The sequence below is a fragment of the Xylocopa sonorina genome, chromosome 12 (genome assembly GCF_050948175.1).
Source record: "Xylocopa sonorina isolate GNS202 chromosome 12, iyXylSono1_principal, whole genome shotgun sequence".
NCBI lineage: Eukaryota > Metazoa > Arthropoda > Insecta > Hymenoptera > Apidae > Xylocopa > Xylocopa sonorina.
Window position 1 is genome coordinate 7,405,160 of NC_135204.1, and position 27,934 is coordinate 7,433,093.

At 45.5% G+C, this 27,934-nt stretch overlaps 1 protein-coding gene across 1 annotated transcript; it reads right to left on the reverse strand.

The window, feature by feature from the left end:
• On the reverse strand, nucleotides 1–27,773 carry Creba (Cyclic-AMP response element binding protein A). Its single transcript, XM_076905527.1, has 7 exons — nucleotides 27,293–27,773; nucleotides 24,041–24,275; nucleotides 3,769–4,102; nucleotides 2,918–3,237; nucleotides 2,252–2,527; nucleotides 1,687–1,830; nucleotides 1–769 (listed from the first exon to the last, which is right to left on the reverse strand). Exons 2-7 carry the CDS (start codon nucleotides 24,104–24,106, stop codon nucleotides 584–586), a joined length of 1,326 nt encoding a protein of 441 aa, XP_076761642.1. The 5' UTR covers nucleotides 24,107–24,275; nucleotides 27,293–27,773; the 3' UTR covers nucleotides 1–583.
• Between the last annotated feature and the right edge of the window lie 161 nt (nucleotides 27,774–27,934).

The window sequence follows — 27,934 nt, forward strand, 5'->3', positions numbered from 1 at the left end:
GTCTCCAACAGGTGTGCTCGTCGCGTAGATTTTATCAGATGAAATACTCGTTGGTTACTTTCTATCGCCGCATCGGACGCGTCAACTTTTTGCACCAAGTCGAAACTTTCCTGCTCTTGATTTTCTGATACCCAGCCAACGCTTGCCTCGTTCAGTTACTTCCTTTCAAGACGACTTGGGTATCTGCTTCTCTGAACGATTCCTCTTCTTCACTTTATCGAACCAAACACGCTTCTCTGTTCGTTTTCGAGCACGTCTGCAGCTCGCAGACATCCCAAACGCGACGCGAGAACACTCGAGAACCCTCTGGTCGCGAGCCACTATATCTCGTGGGCTGCTACATCGATGCGCGCTATAGTTGTGAGTCACCGCTATAATCCGAGTCAATGGAGACTACGAGGTAACGAACATTCGTAACTGGACGATCAGGAACGCGCTCGATTGGCCTCGAGAGGCCCAGTCGGCCCCCAGTCATCGCGAGGAGTCGTCCTTTGGACCACTTTGGACCAGCAGCGCGATTGGTGCGCCTCTAACGCGTCGATCGTTCGAGTCTTCGATCATTTGTCGTGCCTCTCGCGCGCGTCTACGAGTTCTGTCGTTGAAGGAGCGCCTGGAGACGTTGGAGTTCCTTCAACAGTTCTCGATTCGTCTCCTCCAGGGCGCTCAGCCTGTCCCTGTAGGTGGAGTTCTCGTTTGTCAGCGTGGTCACGCGTCTCTCCAGCCCGTCCATGTACTCCTTTTTCTTCCGTCGAGACTCCTGCGCTGATATCTGAAACACGAGGCGAATTATGCGTCGAGTTTCGTCCCTCGTGGGCGTTGATTACGTTATCGATCCGCTCTTCAGGAAGAATCGATAATACTTGGGGCACCGGGTATGATAGCGAATGTTTGTGGCGGTTGCTTGAACCGTTTATAGCAGTACGTGAACGTTACTTGTTAATTGATATTAATTTCGTTGGTATTCGTTGAGAAAAAAATGATCTGCGAATTTTTCATCGATTATGAATCACTCGTTAATTGATTAAGAACAAGTTGGACATCAATCGTATAGTTTGCTATAAAATATGCAGTAAATAAGATACTCAGGCGAACTAGTTGACTTACTTTAGCTTCTCAGAAACTGAGTATTAACTTGATTAATTGGACCTGAGGAGTTTGGTACTAGAAACGAAGTTGGCATAGTTTAACTTGCGTGTTTAGAGTGGCTCAATTGTATCCTATAGTGTGTTAAAGCCGAGAGAAGTTTCATGAACTTTGTTAGAAATTCTAGAGCAACTTTTGGTACTTTTTGTTCGTGTATCAGTTCATTTACCTAAGTTATATTTCTGAGCAATTGTTTATAGTTATATCTTGACTAAAAATGATAGTAAATATTCTTATTTGAGGTTGAAAATTGTTAGCGCCATTTAGAAATATATATCGCGAGTCTTTCGAGAATACAATCCTCAAGTGTCTTTTTTAGGCGATGACTCACATGTGGGCCAGACGGTAGAGTCAGAAAGTGAATAGCGATAAAATCATTGTCGTCAGACCAAAGGCAAATACATAAAAATCTCACACGAAATCGAAGAACAAAATTATTCCACGTGGAATAATCGAATTGGCAACAACAGATATTTCAAAGTTTCCATTAACCGAGTTCCACAAATGACATTACTAACCGGATGATTTGAAGTAGAAACTTACCTTGTTTTTGATTTTCCTGCGAACTTTCTTCAGGGATTTCTCTTCCTGTTTCGTCAACGGCAGTTTCGTGGGTACCGGATATCCCTCCGCGATCAGCGTCCTCTTTTCCTCTTCCGTCAGCGTCAGAACTCCCGTCGACCCTTTCTGCAAATTTCATTTCCCTTCTATTTAAATTTGCATCTCAAACATCCGTACAAATTTAACATTTAGTGCAATCTTATTTTAAAAACAATTCTACTGCTCTATTACTCTACACAGAGACCAAATCCAGACGCACTATCGCTCTATATCGACAGCTCTACAATCTCATTAGTCGACTCTACTCTATCTTAAGCTCTAACGCGTTCTGTTGCTCTAAATGATTTCTATTACTGCGCAGTATTCAAGTTACGCTGTGTATAGCGCCATATTTTCAAACATTACAAACATTCTCTCGAATTAGATTGTTAAGGTTAATCTTTTCTAAATAATATGATTAAAAACCAGCTTAAGTAACGATTTGCGTAGATAATTCGCGAAAGAAGAGGGAAATTAGAGCAAAACTCGGTTGTTTTCCTCGACTCACCGGTTGACAGGAAATCAATGGTGTATGGATGGGCTGTCTGGTGGTGTGAGTGGTGTTCGTGACGTAAAGTCTGGGCGTCAGCAGACCCCTGAGATTCTGTGCGTGCGCGGAGCTCTGGGAATCTCTCCGTTCCGGCGAGCAGGAAGCGGAAGCGGTGCCCTCGCTGTCGGAACTCGCGCTGCTCGGTGGCGTCGGCGGCAGACCCTGTCTCGACGCGTGCAGATCCGCCTGCTTCTCGTCGCACGCCTCCCCGCTGTACTCTTCCACCTCCATGCTCTGCAACATCGAAATTTCGTTCGTCTCTTAAAATACTATCGTCTGAACGATGAACAAATATTTTTTTCAAAGCGTAGAAAATTAGAAAGAAGACCGTTGCTTCATTTTCTTCATTTCTCTTCTACGTTTTTTGAAACTTTCATCTTAGAATAGTCAAATATGCTTCGTTATAAAACCGCTGACGCATGCTATTCTATATCAAACGCAATATTGTTCGTCTCAGATAATAGTTAATTGAGACAGAATCTCAAGCTTTATCCAATGAAACAGACATTTCCACGCGCGTACCGAGTGAATGACTAGAAAATGATGAACGTTCAGACGTGAAGCTGGTTCAGTTTTAAGTGAAAATACAAGGTTCTCCAAAATGGCAGCGGATGAGGTACCAACCTGATAATATTCCTCGTCGTCCTCCTCGCTGTCGCTGGTCTGCGACAGGTGGTTGTTCGAGAAATGAAGACTCTGAGGGAACACCATGGTTATAGTGCTCTTGTCGTCGACTATCGTCGTCTGACAGGACTCGGAGGGGCTGCTGGGCGCGCTCAGCGGCTCCCCTTTGATCTCGACGCACTCCACTTCTTCAGGTACTAGATTGTTGCTTCTCCTTAGGATAATTGTTGAGGTAGACGACGTCGTCGACGACGAGGAGAGCTCGTCGCGTCCCGACGCGGTGTTCATCGAGATCACCGGGAAACACTCCTCCTCCATATCTGGAAAAATACAAAATCACCGTTCATTTTCCTTTTTCTAAAACTATGACTTCGTTTCTGAATCTTTCCTTTTTTGTTTCTTTCTATTTCAACTCTGCTTTGATACGATTCTTATTTGTCTTTCAGAAGGAAGTGAGAGAGAGAGAGAGAGAGAGAGAGAGAGAGAGAGAGAGAGAGAGAGAAACGACTCCGGTGGAAATAAAATCCTCGTGCACGAACGACTACGTCGAGGAGTGAAATTACTCGTGTGAACGTCTGGAATGAGATCACGAGCACACAGATTGCGCGATGACGGTAATCAGATCCAGTCGGTATGTACTTTTGACACAGCATCGCGCGAGACGTCGTCTGGAGCTGTTAGTGTCTCTTCTACTTTCATTACATACATACTCTATACATAACAGAGCATAACTGCTCGTGAATAATTAATTTACTTTTCAAAAATAGTCTTACTCGCTTTCAATATCCGACTGACGCAGTTTGATGTTTCAGGGTTACCAAGAAAACCTAAAAAAGTCGTACCAAACTCACCATCGATCCTGCTTCGTATATCCAACGACTTGTGGTGGTCCAAATTAGTAGAACCAATGGAGGAACTGGCGTTGGAAATGGAAGGACCAACCCTGTCGGCAGACGAGCCTGAATTTGGCGTGTGAGGGTTGGCGCCAGGTGTCGCAGGACTCGGTGGAGGACTAGACGCCAGCAGACTATAATTATGCTCGGACTTGATCGGTCGCGGACCACCAAGGGCCGCGTCCGTCATCAAACGATCCCTCAACACCACCCCCAACGAAGATTTGTCTCGTACGTTCAACGCGTTGCCCCATTCCTCTTCCTTGACCATCAGGACGTCGTGGCCCAAGGCCTGCAAACAAAACACCTCCATAAAATCTTCATACCTTCCTACCTTCCACGTTATTCAATCTTCGAACCATTACTCCCTGTCCAGAGTCCATTTACAATTCAAATAACCCTTGCATTCTACATCATTCTGAAAACACATATTTTCCCCCAAAAATCCACAACTCATAGCGTTCAAAAACCAATTGACGATCGATATGAACCGACACTGTCCATCGACCCTCGCGTCGTCCTCTCAAAGGAGTCTTCCCGTTCAACCAGAAGAGTCGAAGTGAAAAAAAATGATCGCAACGGGCTGGAGAAACCAGGTACGCAAGAGGCCAGGCATCCGTTCGCAGGGCAACACCTATATCGCCCCCACCCATGGGGCCATTAGAAAGGTCCCTCATCTCGTACGTACGCTGGCCTCATGGTTGCCAGGCACAGACACGGTTCGCCTGGCCGCGTGGCGCAAATCAATGGACAGACGGAGAGCAACGTTCCCGTGGCTGTCAATGGCTGCTGGCAGTTGTCTCGGTGCCGAAGAAGGTGTCAAGGACCCCGCGTCTAAAATTGTACGCGCTTCGAGCGGTCACGCTTGCCACGACCATGGAGAAGGGCGCGCGAGTCGGTCCGGTTAAGTTGAAGGTCGAGCCCAGCTAGAGGCCCCTCTCGCCCTTCCAACGATCCTGCGGTTGGCGGCCCTTCCGCGGGCACCCTTCGCTGCTGAGCAATGCGGAACCAAGAGTCAAGGTCAAGGCGCAAGGCTCTTGCCTCTTTTTGCTCGCGCTCCTCTTTCAGATACAAACGCGATGGTTTTTACTTGGTGCAGGGAGGATGTGTGCGTTTGTTTGGAACTACGTGAAGGTTTTAAGGTTCCTTAGGGTACCTTGAAGTGGAGACCTGTTTTAGAAAGGAGGTTAGGTAGTTAAGAGCTTCTATAGGGAAGTTTAATTAGATGTAGACGTGGTATTCGGTTGATCTAGGTTTCGATAGTCCACGTCTGCCCTTTATTGGGTAACAGCGGGATTGAGCAACGAGTTGGGTCTAGAATTGTGGTTCAAGGTACTCCACGACACGTGAAGTTGGATATGTTTGTATTAATTTTCGATTGTTCTAACTTTTGATAGTCCATGTTTGCCCTTTATTGGATAACAGTGGGATTGAGCAACGAGAAAGTTGGGTCCAAGGTTGTGGCTCAAGGTAGTCCGCGACACGTGAAGTCGGATAGACTAGTAGTAATTCGAACGTTCTAATACTGTTCCTTTTTTCGATATTGTTGGACGAAGTGTTTGCAACGATCGTCAGGGATCAGAGTTCCTTAAGTCGAAGACAATCGTCAGGAGCGTGTAATGGTTTAACGTGAAACCCAATAACCCCAGCGTACCATGGTGAACTTCTATTATACTTGGCCAGCCGGTTACGAAAGTCTTGATACGTTTTGAGCAGATACCGTTACACGTGATTACGTTACATGGCCGCGCGGGGAAGGATATTCTCAGTCTCCATTCGAAAGTCGATACAATGAACTGTTATGTACGCTAAAAGTGAACGTCCGTACAGGATGGCTCAAAAATCAGTCGAGCACCAGGTTCTAATTTTTATGTCTATTTCCATTGCTATTATTTACGAGATTGACCAATAATCTATGCGAAATCTGAGGCTGTTGGTTCACTCGTGACTCTCGTTCTAAATGAAAATGAGGAGAGAGGAGGAGAGAAAGAAGCGATGAGACGAAACGAGCCTCAAAATTATATATAGTCGCGCAAACAACTGTACACAATGAGTGGAAATATTTCTTGAGAATGCGATTCAACCGACAGAACCTGTTCGGCCAAAGAGCACTCGGACAATCGTGACTACGGTGTAATTCTATTCAAGCTCCTTCCGTGGCTTCATCAGCTATTTCAGTCGCGTCGCTGGTTTTGCTCTTTCTCCAGCTCGTTATGGGTCGTTCCTCTAACGGACGGGGAGAACAAAGCCGGTGATTTTCCAGAACCAAGACAATTACACTGGCCTAGACAATTAGCAACCGACAACACGGGACCGCGCGACACTTCTTTCGAATTATTTTTACCACCGCATGGGAGAGTCGACAATGGGAACTGCTTCCTCGCGAGGCAAGAATTAACGGAAGGAACGAGAGTAGGTTTCTATTCGTTGAGTTTGAGAGATTTGCGGTTTGCTACTTTGAAAGTATGCAGGTTTGAGGTTGGAGAGCTTCGTACTTTTGAAGTTTTGTGATACAAGAAGAGAAAGAAGTGGAAAGTTAGTGTTTTCGAAGCTTATGAAATTTCTGGAATTTGAGAATTCAAGGTTCAACAGTTTTCCAATTTTAGAGCTGGAAATTGCAGAGTTCTCCAATTCTACTCACTAAAAATTAAAATGAAATTCAACATAGCAGATTCTCAAATTCCAGAGCTAAAACTGATCGAATTCCCCAAAGCTCTTCCTAAAAATTAGAACACTGCTAAACTCGAAGCACTAAGAGTCACCATTACATTCCGCAATGCTCTCGAGGACTCTAAAATTCTCCAATCTTCAACCATCGAAAAAGGTATCTTGGAGCAAACAATCTGGTTGCGAACTGCGGACTGGCGCGTCCAACAGTTGGCTCCGTTTCTCGAGATCTGTTGCGCTTCAGCAATGCGGAACTCGAGACCAAGGTCGCGACACCACTCTTCCTTTTCTCCCTCTGGTCTCCGTCTCTTTCTCTTCTCTCTCTGGTTCTTTCTTGTACCACCGTCCGTTTTTCCGTTATGCTTCAGTCGCAGCATCGCCGCTTATCTAGCGCCTTCCACGGTTTCACTTCCGCCGGAAACAGCCCGGTAACGGGTTATTTTCCATCGAGCCCTCCGCCAGATAAGGGCGCGTCCGACATTTCTGCCCATCCTCGACGCTGCCTCGTCTTTACTCGAGGAAAATGGTGTTGCAATGCAGTTCTTGGCAGACATTTCGAGTTCAGAGATCGTCGACGGTAACACGTATGTGAGAATTCGAAAAGTGTAGCGGACGCAGTCGTCTTAAGCTCGAGGCACAGTTAAACTGAAAGTCTGATCGATTTAAGTGGCTCTTTTCCATGTTCGATTCGCAATATTTCACTAACCAGATGGAAGTCCGACTTTATACCCAGCATCAGCGTTTGGTTAATGTTAACTAATGGAACGAATACATTAGCCGATCGAGCTGCCAATTAAACTCGACGCGCTGCTTATCGAGAAGTCACGGCTGAACGATGCCCAATTACGATTATCAACTTATTATTTAACCAGCTGCGAATAATCGAGCCTGCTATCGTCTACCTGTTATCGACGCAATTACAAGTCACTCGAAACGCAATGTTTCATGACAAAACGCGCACGTGATTTCCTGTGTCCATTCCCAGTGTCAATCGTCTCGTTGTGACATGGTAACATTGGCAGGGTAACGCGAAAGTAGCGTCGAGGCGAGCGTTCGCCGTTCCTCGACCTGGACTCGTCCTTAGGACGCTGAATCGCCGCCAGTTCGTCTGCAGAAACGTGCTCTACAGCTGGAATTCAGCTCGTCTCGAGAAAGTAATCGTTGCGTCGAATGATGGTTTCGCCATCGGTATTAATTCGCGGTGGGGCCAAGCGGGAAGTGCAAGAGCCGGCAGTGTCGTAGCGCAGCAATTTTCTCCGATAGTTATTTCGCTGGCTCAGCTCGTCCATGTCAGTGCCACCGCGAAACCGTAGAAAACTATGGTTGCTAACTGGCAATTTCCGCTCGGACGTTGCGACAAATCATTTTTCTTCGGTTCGACGGTGAAACGACTCCCTCCTGGCTACTGCCAAAACTCCGTCGAACAAGAGTCACGTTTCTATCACAATTACAGCAACATTACATCAAAACTATGATTATAGCATCGTTACAGTAAGAAATTGACAAAAATTTCTCGACAAACCTTTACACAATTGAATTCTAAAATTAAGCAAAACCATCGCAAGTTTCGTCGATACATAAAACTTGAATAATCACTTGCAAACTCATCGAATGCACTTCGAACGCGAATACATTATCCCCGATAACTGGAGGAAAGACAATTCTCTCTTATCAAAAACGGAACTAGCGATTGAAACACCAGCGATTATTGCTACGAGCAACAACAACGTGATCGAACTTCGACCGCTCGCTTTTACAGTCACAATACCAACGGGTGATTCAGGCATTACGAAACCGCGGGCGTCGTACTTAGCATACACTCGCGTACGTTCTAGCCTTCGTCTATCTTTTTCTAACGGAGGCATCGATCCACCAGCGTGCAATAATAATAGCGCGTTACGTGTTCGCCCATCGACGGGGCCCTCGTCCCTGTAAAAAGTCGATATGGTGCTCGGGTCACGTTCACGGTTGCTCGAAAACCACTGTGCCAGTGGGTGTCCATCGAGCGTCGATCGATACTCTCCTCGCGGGAGCGTGGTGTACATTAATTATGTGCAACGTCGAGGCGTGCGATCGGATGGAGGAGGTGGATGGAGGGAAAAAGAAACGAGCCGCCAGGAGGACGGCTGCTGCGTTACGTTCGATTCTAATTTTAGTCTTCGATATTTCTTTTTTTTTTTTTCTCTCGCACTCGACGACCTTATTCGCGCGAGATGAACCTGTTCCGTCGACCGCGCGTCTAGCGACGCTGAGGACGCGTCGCGAGATATCGCGAACGGGACCAAGTGAATGGCGCGCCTCGTTCGAACGAGCGTTTTCGTCGAGCTTGTCTCGTGAACGTTCGTTTTTTTTGCCTCTCGCGGGAAGTTTGAATAGCTTCGCGACGGTTTATCGTTTTTTTACAGGAACGAGGACTGTACCGCGAATCGGAGGGGAACGGATGGATTGCGCAATCGATGGGAAATAATAGAAGTAATAAGAAGCGTTACGTAACGGTATTCCCCGTACTGTTTAATTATGCAACAACAATTTACCAGAGCCGGGGGGAAAAAAGTTTATCAGAATGCCGATATCGCGAGTTCGTGAAACGATGCGGTATCCCATCGATTGTACAGCGTTGCACGAGTCTCCAGGAATATTAATAGAGTATAATTAAACGATCGCTTGGAACGAGTCGATTAAAATGTAACTGACGGTGAAATGAGGACGAGACCCGTTTTTTCGTCGACTTTTTCTGCGCGTAGCCATTACACAATGGCGTCACAGTTCAAGGAAACTCGCGGAACCGTTCGCCAATGGCGTCTCTCTGGACGCGCGTAATCGCAAGGTGCGACTGAAAATAAAACAGCAGCGAGACGAAAAAAAAGGGAGGCAGCTAACGCGAAAATCTCGACGAGCCACACTCGAAACGCAGGCGTTGGAACGAGGCTGCTTTGAGAAACTGGTATTTCCCGTTGAGAAACAGGAAAACGGCGGCGAATTCGCGGAGAAGGAGGCAACAACGCGTGCAGTTATGCCGAGTATTCGACAGAACTGACCTTTCTGTTCGCCGGTCGGTCTGTTAACTCGACTCTGCACAAGTGCGAGGAAACCAGACGTCGAAATCACGGTCAATGGACAAATGAAACAAAACTGTTGAAAAATTCCTGGTGACTGTGATTGAAAAGAGACAAAGAATTTGTCCAGTATTCTCAGAGCCACGTTTACATCGAACAGAAACGTAAAGCAGCTGGTGAAAAACGAACAGTACAGAAGATTATGCATTCCCCTGCAATAAACCGTTTCGATTAGGCTGATTGACGACTCTCGATTATGTTCGCGTCCGTTCGTCGCGCAATGAAAGAACCGAACACCTCTCGCGTGCGCGAATTATTCAGCGTTACATAAATTCTCCGACCAGGCACAAAGTGTCGCACGCGAGCTCTACCATTGAATTCCCAAGTAATTCCATCCTCATCTATGAAATACTTCGTCCAACTCCAATGGAGAACAAGAAGAAACGAATATTCCAAGCTCTGTTCTATCTCTAAAATTCAGGATTAACTATTCAAAGCGTCTTTTAAATTAGAAACGTTTAGATCTGCAGAGGCCAACCAGAATACTACTCGAGCCTTCCACTTGGTTCTAAAGGGGAAAAAATTTAATTTCCTCATCAAGAATCAATCTGAGGCAACGATCTACACCCATACCACACCCATACGAACAGTCGAACATCCTCGACGCCCAAGACACCGAGGAATCGTCGGAAGACAAGCAAATTCCAGGGCCCTCTGTCACCAGGGTTCGACAGTCGACCAGTCGCATACGTAACTCCGCCGAAAAGTTTCCATTGCCCGTTGGAGTGGGCAGGAGAGGAGCACGGCGACCTATAGGATTCTAGTTGGCAGAAGTCACTTTTACCAGCGTGTACCAGCCTCGATGAAGTCACGAAAAAAGGTGAACGTCCTCGAGTCCCGTCCAAACCGTCCCGTCACTCACCTCTCCCCTCCTACCTCGCCCCTGCGTCTCTCTTTTACTACAGTGTTGTCCATGTAGGTAACCATCGCGGACGAACGACGATGACGACGTCGACTTGATCGTCGTCGACGACGACGACGACGACGGGTCCCTCGTCCCGTTGGCTGGTGAACTCTGCGGCCAGCAGCGACTAGATTTCAAAACCTGATCCCCTCTACGAGCAACCACGGTGTGTGCTCAAGGCGTGGATTTTCTCGAGTGTCCCAGGAAAGTCGAGAAACTCCGTAGAAACGAGCAGAGTAGAGGAGAAGAGGAGCGAGCGTTGGAGTAGCGCGTCCGGAACACCGGAAGCCAGGCATCATAGAACGGATTTAATGCTTGTTTACGATGGACGATGGTGATTTAGAGCTGTCGTTCGATGGAAGATAAACTTGGTAGTTTTGCGTTCATCTTTTGGTTAACGAGGGGAAAAAAAATCGTGAAAAAATTGTCAATGGTTCTAGAACATTCAGAGTTCCATCGAGATATCAAAAAGTCTTAAAAAACTCACGAAGAATATTTATAAATATTCTTATCAAAGAATCTGAAGATCCCTACGATTATCCACAAAAAATCCATTTTCTAATGTAATTGGACTGCAACTACCCCCAAAAACGTCTCGCAATAACGTCTGCCAAGAAAAGAATCAAGCCATTCGCAAGAAAACTCCTTGAAATCCTCCTAATCCCAATTAGAAACGCGCTTACCAAAGAATCTCAGTCACCCTACGATTATTCATAAAGAAAATCCATTTTCTAATGTAATTGAATTACAACCACCCCTAAAAACGTCTCGCAGTAACGTCTGCCGAGAAAAGAATGAAGCCATTCGCAAGTACACTCCTTGGAGGCCTCGTAAATCCCAAAACCATTGGGAGGAAAAAAATAAGGACGCTGTCGAAGTGGTCAGAGGTAAAAGTCCACACGTCCGCCTCATCACGTCGTACCTGGCCGCGCATCCTAATGGCGCTGGCTCTCGTAACATCCCTAAACGGTTCTCCAGCGACGTAACCTCTCCCCCTACCGAATTGCGGCAGGTATCCAACCAAAAAAGAAGAAGAAAAAAAGAAGACCTCGACCCATCTCGTTTCCCCGCGTCGCGGCATTCCAGCTCTCACGTAGCTTCAGGAATTATTTACGCCCCGGTTTCCCTCGACGGGACCCGTCCGCAAGCGAGCAGACGAGACGGGAATCCGATTCAACAGGTAGCAGGACGCCGCGCTGGGATATTACACGGTGCTCGCTGGCGAAGAACGCGCGAGCCTTCCAGGAAGACGCCCCTAAGCCGATCAGGCTGCGACTGGTGATTTACTCTGTCGAACTGAACCGCTGAAACGACTTTTACGACGAATCGTGTCGACTGCCCTGTTTTTACGGCAGGTTGCAATCTTAAGGAGAGGCTATCTTAAAACAAGGGTTGCAACCCTAAATGTTGCAAACGGTCTATTGCAAACGTTCGAGTTTGCATTCTGCACGTTGAGCATTCGTTCAGAGTGAATTCGTAGATTGAAAATTAATCCACGTTTCTTGTTGAGCACTTCGATTAATCATCGTCAAATAAACTAGCAACGATTCTATTGTTCACCGTTGGCGATTATAACAGTCGCTATTTCGTTTAGCAAGAGGCACATCAATCTTGCGTTTTCATTAAGATACACGCGAGCAACAGTGATTATTATTCAATCTTCTCTTATTTTTCTAGATTCGTATCGACGAGCGCAATGTTTGCGAACCTGGCGTTTTATTTTTGTTTATCAGGTCGCTAATTATGAGCCAGGAATCTATTCTTGCTCAAGGATTCCCTTTATTTTCTCGGTACAATGAGGAGAACGAAACGTCGCGTGTCGCAGGAAACGAGGAGACGCGCGACACGGTTTTGTAAATGTCCTACCATTTTGAATGGATTATTACGATCCTCCGCTTCCGCTTTCGTAGGCGTCGTTATCGAACGACCGCGCGCGCGCGCGCGTGTGCAGGGGTCTTTTAATTGCTGCGACTGAACGAGCGAACGGTTCTAATAATTGCTCGATCGAACACGCGGATAAGCGCGAACTTTTGCATCGCCTCGAAGCGAGATTCGACGATGCTTCTTTTCTTTTTCTCTTTTTTATTTCTCTGGCTATTCGACGCGTCCAAATCCTGTTAAGTGTTGCTAACTGAATTTCGTTGGAGTCACCCGATGCGGTTAATTAAATTTGCATACGCGCGAACGCGCGCGCTTTTATCTGTCATGACGCTAAAATTAGAATTATTGGGAACGCCGGAGATATTCGCGAAAATAAAACTAGTAGGCGAACGGCTTCGAGAGAATCGAGCGAGCAATTATTGCTACGCGAGACGAGCGTCAAAGTTTCTTGAGCGATAAGGATTCAAGAGTCGATCACTTTTCGTCTTCTTTTTCCAAACGTTCGTTTCGCGTTCCCGTAAGTGGAAGTCAATGATGATACGTTTTTACTCGATCGTTTAACGTGAGAAAAATACAGTTTTTAAGTTTTAATTATAAACTATTGATACGAGTGATTACGATTTATTATGAAATTACTGATAATGGTTATCATTATCGGCTGGGATAATTTTTTTGGTTAACGATAACCTGTATGTAACGTAAGAATTCAATTTTGCTATTACACTATTAATAATGCAATTTCTTTTATATCGTTTTTACCATATTTATTTATTTAAGTAAATGGCACAGATCACTGAAAAGCAATTAAAATACTTGTCCACCGTGGATCTCTGTATGGAGATCGATTATCGAAATGTTCTTCATTGATATAGATCATCGGGTACCAATAAATTTCTCTTATCAATACTGGTTACAAGTAATCAAAAAAATTCGATCGTCGATAACCAAGAATTTCATCATTAACAAGCAGAAGATCGTAATCATTTAGTACATCGATTTACGTTTACAAAGTAATAATTACAAATTTTCTTTTCCTACGAAATAATTGTTACACGTGCACTGTAATCGTTCTTCTACTTTTTTTTTTTTTTTTTTTAATTTACTGCAAGTGTCGCGGCCTTCGACTTCCAGGCCGCTCGCGAGCCACGTAAATCGACAAGGAATAACAGATTAAAGGAACTATCAGTCGCAAAAATAAATGGCACTCGCCTAGCCGATAGTGCTGGTATGAAATGGCTCGTAACATCGAAACGAATCAAGCGAAATTATTTATGTTCGAGCGCGCGACGCCTGATAAGCCGCGGCTGTACAAGCTGTAAAATTTATCTGGAAACGCATTCGCGCTCCGCAGATAACTCGAGCGCGATTTTAAGAAACTATTCGACGAGCTGTCCATGGTTTATCGTTCTTTTTTTTATCAAAAATATTTCGAACGATACCTCGCCAGAGTTAAGACAAATTTCTGAATTACTCGGAACGATTGCGATTACGATCGAAGTGGAAGCACGAAAATTCTCGTTAGAAGCGTCGTGACGTTATCAGCCGCCATTATGGTGAACCACGCTCTCTCTAGATGACGATTCTCAGTGAGATAACGATTACATGGTATGAATAATTCGCAATTAAACTGAAATATCTCTAAAACCTACATTCCATCGCGTGGAGAATTCTAAGAAAAAAGTTATTTACAAAATATGATATACAAACACGTATCCTATATGCATAACCACACTCAATTACGTGTCACTTATGCAGGTATGTAATTGCAGTATGATAACGCGATACGATTGCTAATAGGCCATAAATGTGCACGTGATTTAAAAAAGAGGAAAACAAATTTCTTTCCACCGCTGCATCGTCGATTAAAAATCGTGATCTCGATACGAGACGAACGTCCTACCAAGAAAAATGCGTGTCGATCACGTCGACGATTTTCCTCGAAGAGGCAATTCCTCCTCAAACGAGCGCGACGAGAAAAAAGAACGAACTGGGTCGATCACTCTTTTTCTTCCCCCCGCGACGCCTCGCGTTCCCCTTTTTTCCGTCTCTCCTTTTCAAAGGTGAGGCATGTTTATCGGACGCGTAAAAAAAAAAAAAAAAAAAAAGAGGAACGTGAGCAACGAACGGTGCACAGGTACGAGCCGCGATAAAGCGGACGTGAAATTACTACGTGGCTCCGATAACCGCGTTTTTATCGGTCCTCCGTCGTCGTCGCCGCTCGACTTTTCCGTTTTCCCTGCCGTCGACCCTTTTACTTCCACGAACGCCAGGTTCGCGACTTGAACGCGCCTGTACGTTACGCGACTCAGGCTTAATCGAGCCGATGCTATCAGTTGTTACGTCCGCGAATCGCGGTGATAAGCGAGCAGACAATCAACGTGTATCGTTGGAAAGTTTTTGGGACCGAGAAACGGCATGTTTGTTTATTGCGAGGCGTTCTGAGTTGGTAGAGTTGTAACTTTATCGTTGTTCTATAGCAACGAGCTTCGAAATATAGCAGGAGTGTTCTCCTGTATCGCTGTTGTGGATGCTAGACTTAGAGTGCAGATAACGTAATAACTAAGGTATAGGATTTTGCTAATGAGACTATGGCAATATAGCAGCTCTAAATTTGTATAGCAATCTTTTTCTACACGCTACTATAATTAGAGTAATAATGTTATAGCGCAAGTGACTACGGCGTCACTGCAGCTGATAATAACTGTATCAACTTCTAGTTTCGTAAACAGCAACGTGTGCCAACATTTGCAAAGTTACTGAGAAATATCGTAAGCATTGTCCTGCCTTTCATCAAGCCTTTCTGCTCGATAATGTATCGACTGTGTCGTCGTCGATTACGTATCTGAGATCAATGGCACGATTCGAGTCGACGTTAGAGCAGCCTAAAAATACCGATCACAGCCATCCTTGACGCTACAGCCGCAGTTTGGATTTGACAAATCGCGTGATCTATCGTTGCCTCTATAACTGACTCTCTAACTAATTCCAGAAGGACGTTTACTCGGATCGATGCATCGAACCGCGAGATTATCGCGGACAAAGAAGACATCCGCTGATCGTTCGACGGCTCTGACTCGAATTAGTGGAGCACGTCAGATGACTCAACTCGAGAGAACACCGACTTTCTCTTAGTTTGCTTTGTCAAATTATTCGCGTTGCTTCGATCGATTCGTTGGTCGAGAAATAAATTCTTTTATCGAAACGATTTGTATACGTTAGGTTTTTTATTTTGGAAAATGTTCCAGGACAACAACGCGGACGTTATTTGAACGAACACGAAACGATTGAAGCATGGTTTTATCTGTATTAAGATAAAAGCGGAGACAGCTCTTCGACGGCGCTCTGTCAATCCAGGTGAGATTGAAATTTCGCAAGAGGCTCGTATCGTTCACGAGAGGACATTTTAATGGAATCGAGCTGGTTATTTATCATGGTAATTTCGAAGTGAAAAGCGTGAAAGTAGAGTTTACCATTGGTTCTTCCACAGGCCTTTCGACGGACCTTTCTTTTCGCTCCATACACGTCGCGAGTGTTTTCTACCGCTGACTTGTATTTTCAAAAAAGTTTCTGATCGGCCTCGAATCGAATTCAGCGTTTAACGAGAAATGTCGAAAGTTTGGTAGCCTCGTTCAACGGGTTTCGTGAAACATTTTTCCAGCCAGTGAAACGTGTGACGACCCTTTATGTAGTGTACGAGTAATCGTAGATTGTTTTATCTGTTTCCTCCGATAGTGCTTCAACAATGGCTGATAAAAAATGAACAACAGAGGAAAATACCGTGGTCGTAGGAGAGGAAGCGCCTCTATTGAATTAAATCGCCCACGCGTTTCGAAATTGTGAACAGTCACGATGAACAGAAGTATCGTCGCGCTGTGATAACGCGCTGGTCGTTCATGAAATCCGTCAATTGTCGATCTCGCAATCCCTGAAGTACCAATCCTCTTCGAGCTTGCCATTTCCAAATGGTCCAACTTTAAGAGCTTAGCTCTGAATTAGCTCTAATTTTGCTCTGGATTGATTCTAACTTAGCCTCGAATTAGCTCTGAACTTGTCAGCTCTAAATTTCGAAGCCTGCAAGCTCAGAGTTACAGAAAATGTTGAAATGTTGCGTGCGATTCAATAAAAAAAAAGGCACAGATACGTGGCCATTGAGAACGTGGAAGGCAACAGGTGTTCATAGCGAAAAGTCAACAACTTTTTAATTGAAACGTTTATTATGAAAATGAGCAGAACGACCGATCAAACGAGCGGTTTGATCGTCGTGCCAGTAAATTGAACGGGAACGAGAGATCTCGAGAATGATAACGTCCAGTTATTCCTCCTTTGAAAACTAAATCTGTTTTACGGCTCCGTCTATAGGATAATTCGTAGCGGCAGGCAATGTCATAGCCTCCGGCTGGAAAAAACGATAGAGCTGCGAACGTTTTCGCGCACAAGCGACAGTTATCTGTACAGACAAGGCACAGTTATCTTCGCGTCCTTGCGAAAGCATTTGTGACTAGCTATCACGCCAATAACGGTGAACCGTTTCTGAAAAATTATACTTTCAGTGTTGTCGTTGATGGACAAAATCGTACGAGAAAATAAAGAAAAGGTTGCTAAACAAATTCTGATATCTTAACAAATTCTTAAGCTTGCAATATTTCCAATCTACATATCTTTAATTTTTTAATTCGAGGATTCTTCATGGTTTAGGGTTTCAGAAGTTTACAGAATTTCCATCGCTTACAGCTCATTAGATTTTTAAATTTACAAAATTTCCATTCTTCTCGTTTTCAATTTTCACGCTTGCAATAATCCCAATCCCCATACCTTCAATTTTTAAATTCGAAAGATTCTTTATGCTTCAGATTTTCAAGTTAGCAGAATTTCCATCGCTTACAGGTTCAATTTGTCAGATAAAGTCGACAGAGTCGACGAACGAAACCGAAGGAGCGATGAATTTTTCCGCTTTCGAAAGGGAGAAACGCGACAGCGGCTGGGAAAAATGTGTCGCGGACGTGAAACGCTGGCTGTGCGACTTTCGAGGAAAAAGCCGATGCGGGACGAGTCGGTCCTGGAAAAGGCAGGGAGCGGACATCGGGGGCCACGGTACGGTGAACTCATCGCGAACAACCTTCATCCTTTCCAATTTGTTCCTACGGCCTGTACTGATGCGTGACAGCGATCAAGGAAGCGAGACGAGCGTAAAAAACGCGCGTACGGCCGACGGGAATGCTGAATGAACACGCTACCGCTGAACGAACCGGGGCTATACACTTTTCGCCGCGTGACTCGGCTGGATAAAACCGGAGAAAATCGTCTGGCACGGTTCAACCGCGCCGGTTTAAATATTTTCAGGCGAAATTGATCGTGATTCATTTATGGTAAAATTCGCGAAAGTTAATCCTTTCCATACCTCGATTTTTCTCCGCCTACAGTGGAACGAATTGCGTTTAATTGTTGCTCTCTAATTCGATACGAGAAGAAACGTTCGAGCTCAACGATCATCGAATTTCCAGAGTTTCAGAATCTGAAATTACCATATTCTCGTATTTTCAGAATTTCAAGCAACCAAATTCTTAGATCTCCCAATTTTAAAGTGTTCAGAATTTCAAAGCTTCAAATCTCGAAATTTCTAAACCCTTAAATTTTCACACGTTACTTTGAACAAACTGGAATCTAAGATCGTGAATCTCGAATTCGATAGCCTCCTCCGAAATCGCAGCAAAATGGCACTTCGAAAGGACACCTCGAGCGCGCCGCCGCCAAGCTTCTAAATATGAGCATCGCTAGAGAAACCAGTCGACGCGACATTTTACTTCGCACAACGAGCTAAAGATCAAGGTTACATACAAAACTGTATAATTACGTTTTTGTCAATGGACACGTTCAGATAGGAACGGGTCGCAGGACATGAATTATGCCTGGCCTGGATAAACGAGGCGATAACGAACGAGGGATGCGCGGTTTTATCGCGACGAACGATACGAGGAAGTACATTCGAACGATTTACACTTCCTCCATTCCTCTTTCGGTCGCATGGCACTTCCGTAGCCACGAATTGGGTTAACTTCGACCGTAAAACTGCGTAAAACATCGCGTTCAATCGTTGCTCTCTAATTCGATATACAAATCGATACAAATATAAATCATACGGTTCACGTGAACTGATTCCTCGTATCAATAACTCATTAATCTCGTTACACAGTACACGCTCGTTGCATCATTCACCACTGGACTTCGATATTATGTATATACATACGCGATACACCAGAGTACGATCAATCATTATCTTAACATCTCGCAATTTTTAACTAAAATTCCACTCATATCGCGCGTAACAATATTATTTATACCTTCCACGAGGCATTATCGAGAAACTCATTGTTATTCGAAACGAACGATTAATCATAGTCAGCCTAAAAAAAGGGGAAAAACGCTAGACGATAAATTACTACAATTACACTAACGATTATGTAAACATATATATATATATATATAAACCATGTATCCAGTGAAGTTGAATTTTCACGTCGAAGAATCTTCCCAGATAATCCTCTTTATCCGCGCTAATTTCCTAACCAGCGTGTCGCGCGAGCAAACATCTCACGCGAGCGTGAACGAGGCTTTGAAACACGGATGGCCTAAACAAATAAGCGGCAGGACAATAAATATTTCTGGCACTTATCGGTACTAATGGGACCGTGATTCATCGTGATGAAACCGAGCGAGAGACGCGTCGACTCGTTGAAATATTAAGGTTACGTAAGCGCGAAGGGAAATCGCACGAGGAAAGTTGTTATCAGCGTTTCGCAGCGCGTTACGTTATCAGAATTCGCTGGTGTATTTTTGCGCGTTACTAAACACTCTCTTTCTCTCGAGGAGCGGATAAGTTGGACGAAAGTACGCGAGACGAAGCTCGAAAGAGGTTTGCTTGCGATGGACATCGTCGCGCGCCAGGTACGACGAGCGTTGCCTCGGCTACGTGTTTCCGCTGGTGAACTCTGAGCACGGCCGCTTCCGGTTTTTGCACGAAAAAGCCAGCGAACCACGGCATTCCACGTGGTGGTTACCGCTGACGCGACTCTCGTACGCCAGCCTAATTAGATTAGATAATTAAACAACGATGGTTGAATGAGGACCAAAGTTTCAGCGACTCGAAGGCGTCTCCAGCTTGCTGCGCGAGATTATAGAATTTAATCTGAAGAGAAAACGAATGGAACTTCTGTGGAAGTTTTTTGTAACGAGGCTTTAATTATCGATTTGAATCGTTTCTTGGAAAATTATGGCGCCAAGGTGGAACAGATGTTCCACGCGAGCATAGATGGCGTCAGACAAGTCGCTTTGTTGTCGCCATTGCTTCAGATCGCGCGATCCGAGTCCTTGGCGACTCGTACCCTAGTTTTACAGTAATTTGGTACATGCGATACGTCCCACATCGTTTTAAATCGTCACAGACGAGCGGCTTGCATAACGATCGCGTTAAAAATAGCGTAATCAGGAAACTTCGTGACGGTGGAGTAAAAAAGAAACGAATCGAGACGATTTCGCGGCCCCAATGGGCTCTTCAAGAGGGGTTGAAGAAGGTTCTTCGTCTCTACCGCGACAAATCGATCGTCCTCCAACGAATGAATCCGTAAAGATTCATCGTTTCGCTTGTTACCAGTTCCAGGAATAGCGCAGCTAGCTAAATAACGACGGTTCTGTCCGAAAGAAACCTTTTCTAGCTATGAACACCGCTGATAAATTAGTCACGACTTTCCGTTCGGATAATGATTTTCTTCTCGCGTTTCGCGGAACGGTATGACGCGATTTGTTCTGTACCGGAGAGGCTGCGGAGAACGGAGCGTGTTATGCCACGCTGAAAGGAGGTAATTAAAATTCAAAGAAGTTCTTTAATAGGAGGAGTATTAAAAATAGCTTTCCACTGTTTCCTTTGGCGAGCGAGCAGCTGTTTTTGCCGTCTCTTTTTACGAGTTTAGAGAGAATACAGGCACTCGTTTCGAGCACGCACGCTAATCATCGATGGGAAGTAAAACGAGTGTAGCGTCGGAGGAGCACCTGAGTGCCATTCGATTTCTATGAGGTAACCGAGCTGCTGTGTACGAACCATTCGAGTGAAGCACCCAGACTGATCGAACAGTTTTATCTTCGCTAAGAGAAAACGATCTATAACGCGAATAATTGAAATAGTTTGTAACAAGAAAGATCGTTCGGATGTCAATTTAATCAAGGCAACGCGCCAAGAGACATTAACATTCCCATTGTCATTAGTGACTCCGATATTCAAGCATGTTTACGTTTGAACAAATTTTTTTTCTCGACTCGTAGCCTCGAGCCTACGAAACCGATACCACGCCTGCGCGGTAGATCGTAGGCAAAATGTGGCGCTAAATAATTCATGCAAAACGATTGACGCAGATATGCAAATTTCCGAATTGCTCGCAGGCTGAGCCACAGTTTCTATCCAGCCTAAAATTTATACGTTTCGATCGAAATTTCCAAGCTGTTCCAACCGTCGAGTTAGCCATTCGATCAGCTGTTAAAAAAAAATATATATGCACGCGTAAACCCCTTCGTTCCTTTGAATCGAGAGATAAGGAAATGTAAAAATCGAGCAAAATCCCTGTCCCTGTTCGTAATAGAAACTGAAAGGCAATCTGTGCCTCGACGATGGCTCGTCATATTTGGGGGGAGGGGGTCAATCCCCTTTTACTCAATTACGTCATCTCTCGGACGGTATTGTAAAGGCGGGTATACACTTTCCAGCGAGCGGAGTCGTTAAACTTAACGGTGATCGCTGCGGGGAACGTCTACAATGTATGCAGGCCTCTAGACTTTACATTAGGCATGGGCATACTACGCGAGAGAGCAGTCCCACGGTAAGAAGGATACACAAGCGAGCAGGACAGAAGGTTGGCTATAAAAGAGTGGGAGGCGTTCTGGTATGGCTCTTCGTGCGGAGATCCAGCACGGATCTCTGAAATGGCTTTAAGCTGGCGCGTCGCTGAATGGCATCGAAGCGTCGTCGCTCTAGCGAGATGTTGCGAGTGGCTGCTCCACGCGAGGCCCAGATAAAACCGCGAAATTTTATTGAAAAAAATTTTTATCAAATTTCCGCGTATCGCGAAACGTAGCTGCCATAATTTCGTGCGCGAAAACTGAAGTGTCAATAAAGATTCCACGGTGGAAGTAACGCGAGCCATAAGGAAGCGTCGTAAAGGGGGAACACACCGCGCGACGGGTCAAGTGGTAAGGAAATTATGCGATGAATATTCGATAAGAGGAGGAATTCCAAGCGGGGCCCGCGTGACAGTAATTAGCGAAGGGTGACGCGATTATCGACTTGGATGACAGGGGCGAGGGTGGCGTCGAGAGAGCGGCCTGTGACTAATATGGCCGTAAACACGACACGAATGACGTAACCGCGCGAATCGGGGTGAATCGCGACGGGCAAATAAACGCGCGCAAATATCGACGGTCCAACGTCCTCCGTCTTCGATCTGCGGGATTTTCGTCGTATTTGAACGACTGCGTGGTCGCTCGATGAGTTATCGTTGGATTCGTGAAAGGGGAATTTTCGAGAAATTTGAACGATTGAAACTTGGGGAAATATCTGATGACGATAAAAGTAGAGGTAAATGATAGAAAAACGAGTGAAAACCTGCAGGACATTGATTAGCATAAAATTTCTGGGGTTACAAATGTTCGTTGTAAGATTTCAGGTTTAAAATGAAATCTGTGTGTACGTAAAAATTCCTGAAAGTGGGAAACGTTATCATAATTTTCTTATTTCGTGGAACGGTGTAATATGCAAATGCGGCAGCGACAAGCTGTTTATACAGGTGAATAAACTGACACTAATGCGCGCCGCGTTTTACATTCGAACACTAAACATCTCCCGTTGAACGGTATTATAGCCGATGAATACCTACTTACTTCGGTGGAGACTCGGTAGGAACATTCGTTTCATTATGTCTGTGAAAAGCAACTGAACCGTAATGGAACGGCTCCTCTTTTTCTCCACGTGTACGCGGCCGCTTGCGTTTCGTAAACTAATTGCGAGATATCCCACTATAATTACGTAAGCGCCGTTTCAGGAGGAAAAATGCCGGTGATAAATTAATTAAGAGGTTAAACAGTTGCGAGGTTCGCGTGCTCGATGTCCGTATTGAGGCGTGTTGAAAGAGTTGCGACCGATTCGCGGGAATTCGCTCGTTAATGCCAATCCATTTGAATAGTGGCTTCTTTTTTGCTCGCCGTTCGAGCGGGGACAGTTTGAAGAGTCGACGGTGCGGGAAAATTGAAACGCAGAAACGAGGAACTTAGAAATCCAGGGACATCAAACGCGTTGTAACCAGAGAACCCGAGGACTCGAGAATTCTAGAGCTCAGCGACTCAGCAGTTCTAGAGTTTAGGAATTTTAGAATGCAAGGACTCCTTAGGTACCAGAATTCAAGAAGCCTAGAACACAGTAACTCTAGAACTAAAGAATTTTAATAGAGCAAAACTTTGAAGTCTAGAAACTCAAGAATTCAGAAATCCAGGAACTATGGATTCGAAGAACCCTAAAATAAAGAAACCCAGTATTCGAGGATTGAAAAAATCTTGAATTAAAGGATTGAAAAAGCCGCGTACAAGACTGGAGAGAACCAGATTCATTTACCAGGCAAGAGAGAAAGCCTGAACCGAAACCTGCTGCTCCAGTAAAATTGTTGAATCGTCCAGTCCGCGTTCCCATTAATCTCCATCGAGGCACTAACGGTAATGACTTCAATTTCCACAACAAACAAGAAAACTAGACCAAACAATTTCTCTCTCGGTAAAATCCATTACACTGGACGAGTCAATACCGAAAACAGTTCCTAACGCCTTCAGGGAGCCCAGAAGGCGGTAAGAAGCGAAACGCTTCCGCGCAATCTCTATCGTTCATCTCCAGGAACCAGAGCAAACTAATTACACGTTAACAAGCATCGACAATGGGATCGGTTCGCGGACGCAGGAAGCAGAAACGCGCGAGATACTCGCGTTCTGACCATTTTTTCCCCCCTTTTCTTTCCTTTTTTTTCCTCTCTTTCCGCGGCGCGTCTCGTTTCCTTTCGTTTCGTTCGACGATCGAAAACGAGCGCTTTCTCGTGCCGCCGCGGAATGGAACACGTGAGAGAAACAGACTACGTCCAGTTTGGTGCGCAACACGCGCGTACAGTGGCGCACGAAAGTGCCACGGAATTCTTGCATTCGTAATCTTTAACACGCTTAAACGGACATTCGTAGCTAGCGGAATTTTAGATAACTTTCGTAACGGTCGTTAAATGATTTTCACCGGAAAAAAAAAAGAAAAATTGAACATATACTAGTCACCGCACTCTATAAAAGTCACAGTAAAATTTAATCGCGTCCATAAAAACCTTGCACAGAGATAACAAATTTAAATAGGTGTCTACGTAAAAAAAATTTCACTCGTTTCTAATAAATATTATTTAGATAGCTCCGAAACTGTCGCGTCGTCTAATCGAGAACCTGTACACACGCGTACAGAGAAATTGTATATTTTACCGGGTAAAAATAGCGGATCCGTGCGGTCTACTACTTTCGCCAGGCACTGTACACGTGAACGTGCCAGCAACAATCACGGGTATCAAAGCGAAGAAGCGTAAAAGCAGATGCTGTGTACACTCACCGGCTCGGAGAGATACGACTCCCACAGTTCCCTAAGGTCGCTGCTTCCCACGTCGTAGAATTCCATGATCCTATGCTTCCTCGATCGTTCCTAGTGCCGTACCGTTGTCAATCGTAGTCGATCGTGCGTCGCACCGTCTGCCCATGGAGGCCGTGCACCGTCTGGAGAACGCGGCCACGATCTATCCTCGAGGATCCATTGTCTCCCAAGGATACACGGCGAACCGACACGTTTTCTAAAGGCAAAACCAGTATCCGAATCAGTTGAAAGGTCGACGCGAGGTTTCACGACCGATTAGCTCCCACGTGCTCGATTAAAGCTGGTCACCACGTGTAAGAACGCCTGTATATTTATCGACCCCGTGGACTCGCCTCGAGACCAGTATCCGGTACACCGTTTGCTGACGGTCAGTTCAGAGCGAAAGATGCGGGAGGCGATGTTTGCGAAGGTTTGTCATCGATGCAGTACGTTTACAGGCAGGTCCACGAGCGCAAACACGGCTTAATACGCGGTGCGTCAACAACTTGGGATTCTCCAAAGGAAAAGGGTTCCGTTCTGTGGGTTTTCTGACCGAACGAGTGACGTTTCGAGGATACCAAGTTGTGAGCAATGATCTCAGGACGCCCACTGCGAGTATGGGCTCTCAGTTTTGTGGAGGATTGTAAAGATGAATTTAGCAGTTGAGAGAGAAATTTTATTTTGAGGTACGAAAAAGGTAATGGAGTGAACGATTGTTCGTGGTTGTTGCGTGGATGGAAGAACCAGTAGAATGTGGAATCGTAGAGTTACAAGCGTGCACTTTGGCATTTAATACCTTCTGTTGTTGCACGTTCGGACACACGGATGCAACGACTGCACGCAGCTTGTCGCGCGTTCTAACAAGATCAATGGATCCGTCTCCATTAGTCGAGCGTGTGTAGAGTTCTCGCGAGGGTGAATCGAACGAGTTAGAAAACGTACACGCCCCCGTAACACGTGTTCGAAAGATAGTAACAAAATTCTTCGAAAATTTTCCAACAGAGAGAAGGTCGCCGCAATTTGTCTGAAGCTCGTGAGAATTCTTTTTCGATATTATTAAACTAAATATACTTGACCAAAGTCGTTCGAGTCACGGTAATTAATTTGTCATTTGCATAACGAGTCTCCGAGTGAATAGCCTGGGTTTTACGTTTAAACGATGACAACGTCTTATTCCTTGCATCGACGTATCCATAACAATTTAGCTGCATTACAGTTTTAACCAGATTCGTAAGGTCAGGTATAGGCCTTCTAACCCCGGCGGTACTAATTGCCGGCTGGCGCATTATAGATTCCTAATTGCGGTCATTAACGTCGTTAAGTATCGAATTAGATATACCTCGTCCTTGTAAACGGAAATAAGTAGCGGAAACGACGCTAACTGCAACCGCAAGCATCGTTCCCTCGAAGGAAGAAACTTGAATCTCGCTCAACGAACGCTATTTGTTGTTCCTGAAATTCCTAAAATAAAACGCGGTCGACTTGGATGACTGCAAGATAAATTCGACGCGAGAATTTCGATTCTCGGGACCGTCGAAAGGGTTGTAAATCGTGAGGTAACTCGAAACGAGCGAAATAAAATTTCCACACAGAGAGCAGATGCCTCGCGAGGGCTCGTTACGGTTTAGCGCCTAATGTTTGCGCGTTATGTTTGCACAATTCTGGCAATTATCAGCAGCTGCGGGTACACCAACGGAGTCTGTTATTCTTCCTGAAAACACGTTGCCGAATGTGCGTCAAAGAGACTATCCATTGTCATAAAACAGACATCCGAACGGAATATTCAATTCTTCCTCGAGCTCTTTCATCTTTGTCCCGCCGAATTCGAACCGATCCTCCGCGTGTCCGACTTTTCACGCGGCCAGCAAAGATTCGAGCTGTGATTACGTGGTATTAAACTGATCCGGTATCTCCAGAAAAAGAAAACCTAAAAAAAAGGGGATGATTGAAGAATTCGAAAAGCTCTCGCAACGAACATGAATGGAATATCTCGATGAAAATCGTTAATTCGTATTAGCAAGTGTCTTGTAAGCACCTTCGATCGATAACAGAAACGAGATAACGTGCTGTAATATTTTTGTAGGAACGTGAACACGTAGAACCATAGATATATCGTTGATTATCGTTCCAGCCAAATGGCTCGAAGTTTCTACGGTCACTAGAATATTTTCTGTTTCGTTTCGATAACGAAAAATGTATGGTTGCGAGCGGATCGTGAATTTCTTATTTAGAAAACGAATTCAGCGGTTGGAATTTCGTATTTGCCCTCGAAACTGTCCGTAAAAATCAGAAGTTAATTCCCGTTGGGCAGACAGTGTTTACACTCGAGCGGCAGCAAATGAACGATATTAAATTGACGCTCTGCCAAACGAGATCAATAGAGAGTACCACGTTAATTAACGCTTAACAGGGATCCAACCGATGTCTGTGTCTAATCTAAGGGCCATCTCGAACCTCGTATTCACGACACAAGAAATGAGTCACGTTTCGTGAAACGCATTGGAATACATGTATGCAAGAAATTCGACGAACCGTTTCCATGCAATTGCGTCGAAACTGTCGCGATAACCTTTAAAAAAAAAAAAAAAAAAAGAAAAACAAGAAACATGTATCATCGTTTATCTATGTTAACGCGATGCCGGTTATACGCCCTTAAATGGCGGAAGAGCGTTTTAAAAACCGTTCGAAACGCGCCTCCCCTACCCGCATCGAACGTCCACAGACCACAGCCGGTAATCTTCATTAACGTCGGTTCCACATTCCCACAAAACACCTGCGTGTCACGCCGCGATCCTCGCACGCGATGATACCCCGAAACCACCCGCGACGCGGTTGGAATTTTTCAAAAACCACGAACCTACGCGCGCTCCGCGCAATCGATATTCCAAGCGCAACGCGATTTGGAGAACAAACGCGAGAGCCTTAAGTGAAGATGGGACCGCGGATGGGTCGTACGAACGCGCGGGCAAGTGGTCCGCCTGTGTACCGTTGCGTCTAAACAAAATTCGCGGAGAAAGAGCGCGTTGTTTCCGCATGAATCGCGAACAGGGTCAACCCCCCTCGACCGCTAATACGCTCGTTCGAAGCAATCGAAATGCACCAGATGGAACGGAGCTCACCGGCTCAATGTGACCGACTTGCATGCGCGTGCACGTGCACTCGATCCGCGAGTGTGCTCGCGCTAGCGAGAGACAATTGCTCTTGGAAAATGTAGAGGAAGACGTGGTGGCTTACCAAGGAGAAATAGTCGCAGCGCGGTTTCCCGATGGTACCAGGAGAGATCACTCGAACGGAACCGTGGGGAAAATTGCACAAACAACTTGAGAGCTTAACGGGCAGGGGTACACCACTGATCGAACGGAGCCCGCACTGTACCATACGAAGCACTGTTAGCAACCGAGACGCCAATGAACATGCGGGAAATCGGGACAGCGGGATCGATAGCCAACACCCGTGCACCTACGGACGTATCGGCCCACCAATAGGGAAGGTCTCGCGCTCGCGAAAGCGAAGCTCTCGGTCGTAAGCTCGCGGCAAGCTCGCCGTCAGACACCAGGCCCCGTGATGACCTTCGATCGGTAAAGTGGACTTCCGTGCGAGGCGCAACACGGAACGATACGCGCGCGTTCACGTCCTCCGCGTAAATGCGCGGACCGGTTGCACGTGCTGCACGAACAAGAACCTTCTCTAGTCCCGTTGCTCGACCAATCAACGTGGACCACCTGTTACCAGCGTACTGAGCTCTTCTGGGACACGAGTCGTGGGACGCTGCGCGCGCACCCGTTTCCCTTAGTCCCCCGTCATGGCGGCTGGCGGTTTGAAATCGCGTTGGTCGCGCTCGGTTTTTGGCGCTCGCGTTTAACAAACACTCGTCGC

Bases quoted from the DNA above. Each gene is read 5' to 3' on its own strand.
- Creba (XM_076905527.1), bottom strand. From the start codon at position 24,106: ATGGAATTCTACGACGTGGGAAGCAGCGACCTTAGGGAACTGTGGGAG. The intron at 4,103-24,040 runs GTGAGTGTACAC...TTTTGTTTGCAG, and splicing joins AGTCGTATCTCTCCGAGCCG to GCCTTGGGCCACGACGTCCT. The intron at 770-1,686 runs GTAAGTTTCTAC...CTCGTGTTTCAG, and splicing joins GCAGGAAAATCAAAAACAAG to ATATCAGCGCAGGAGTCTCG.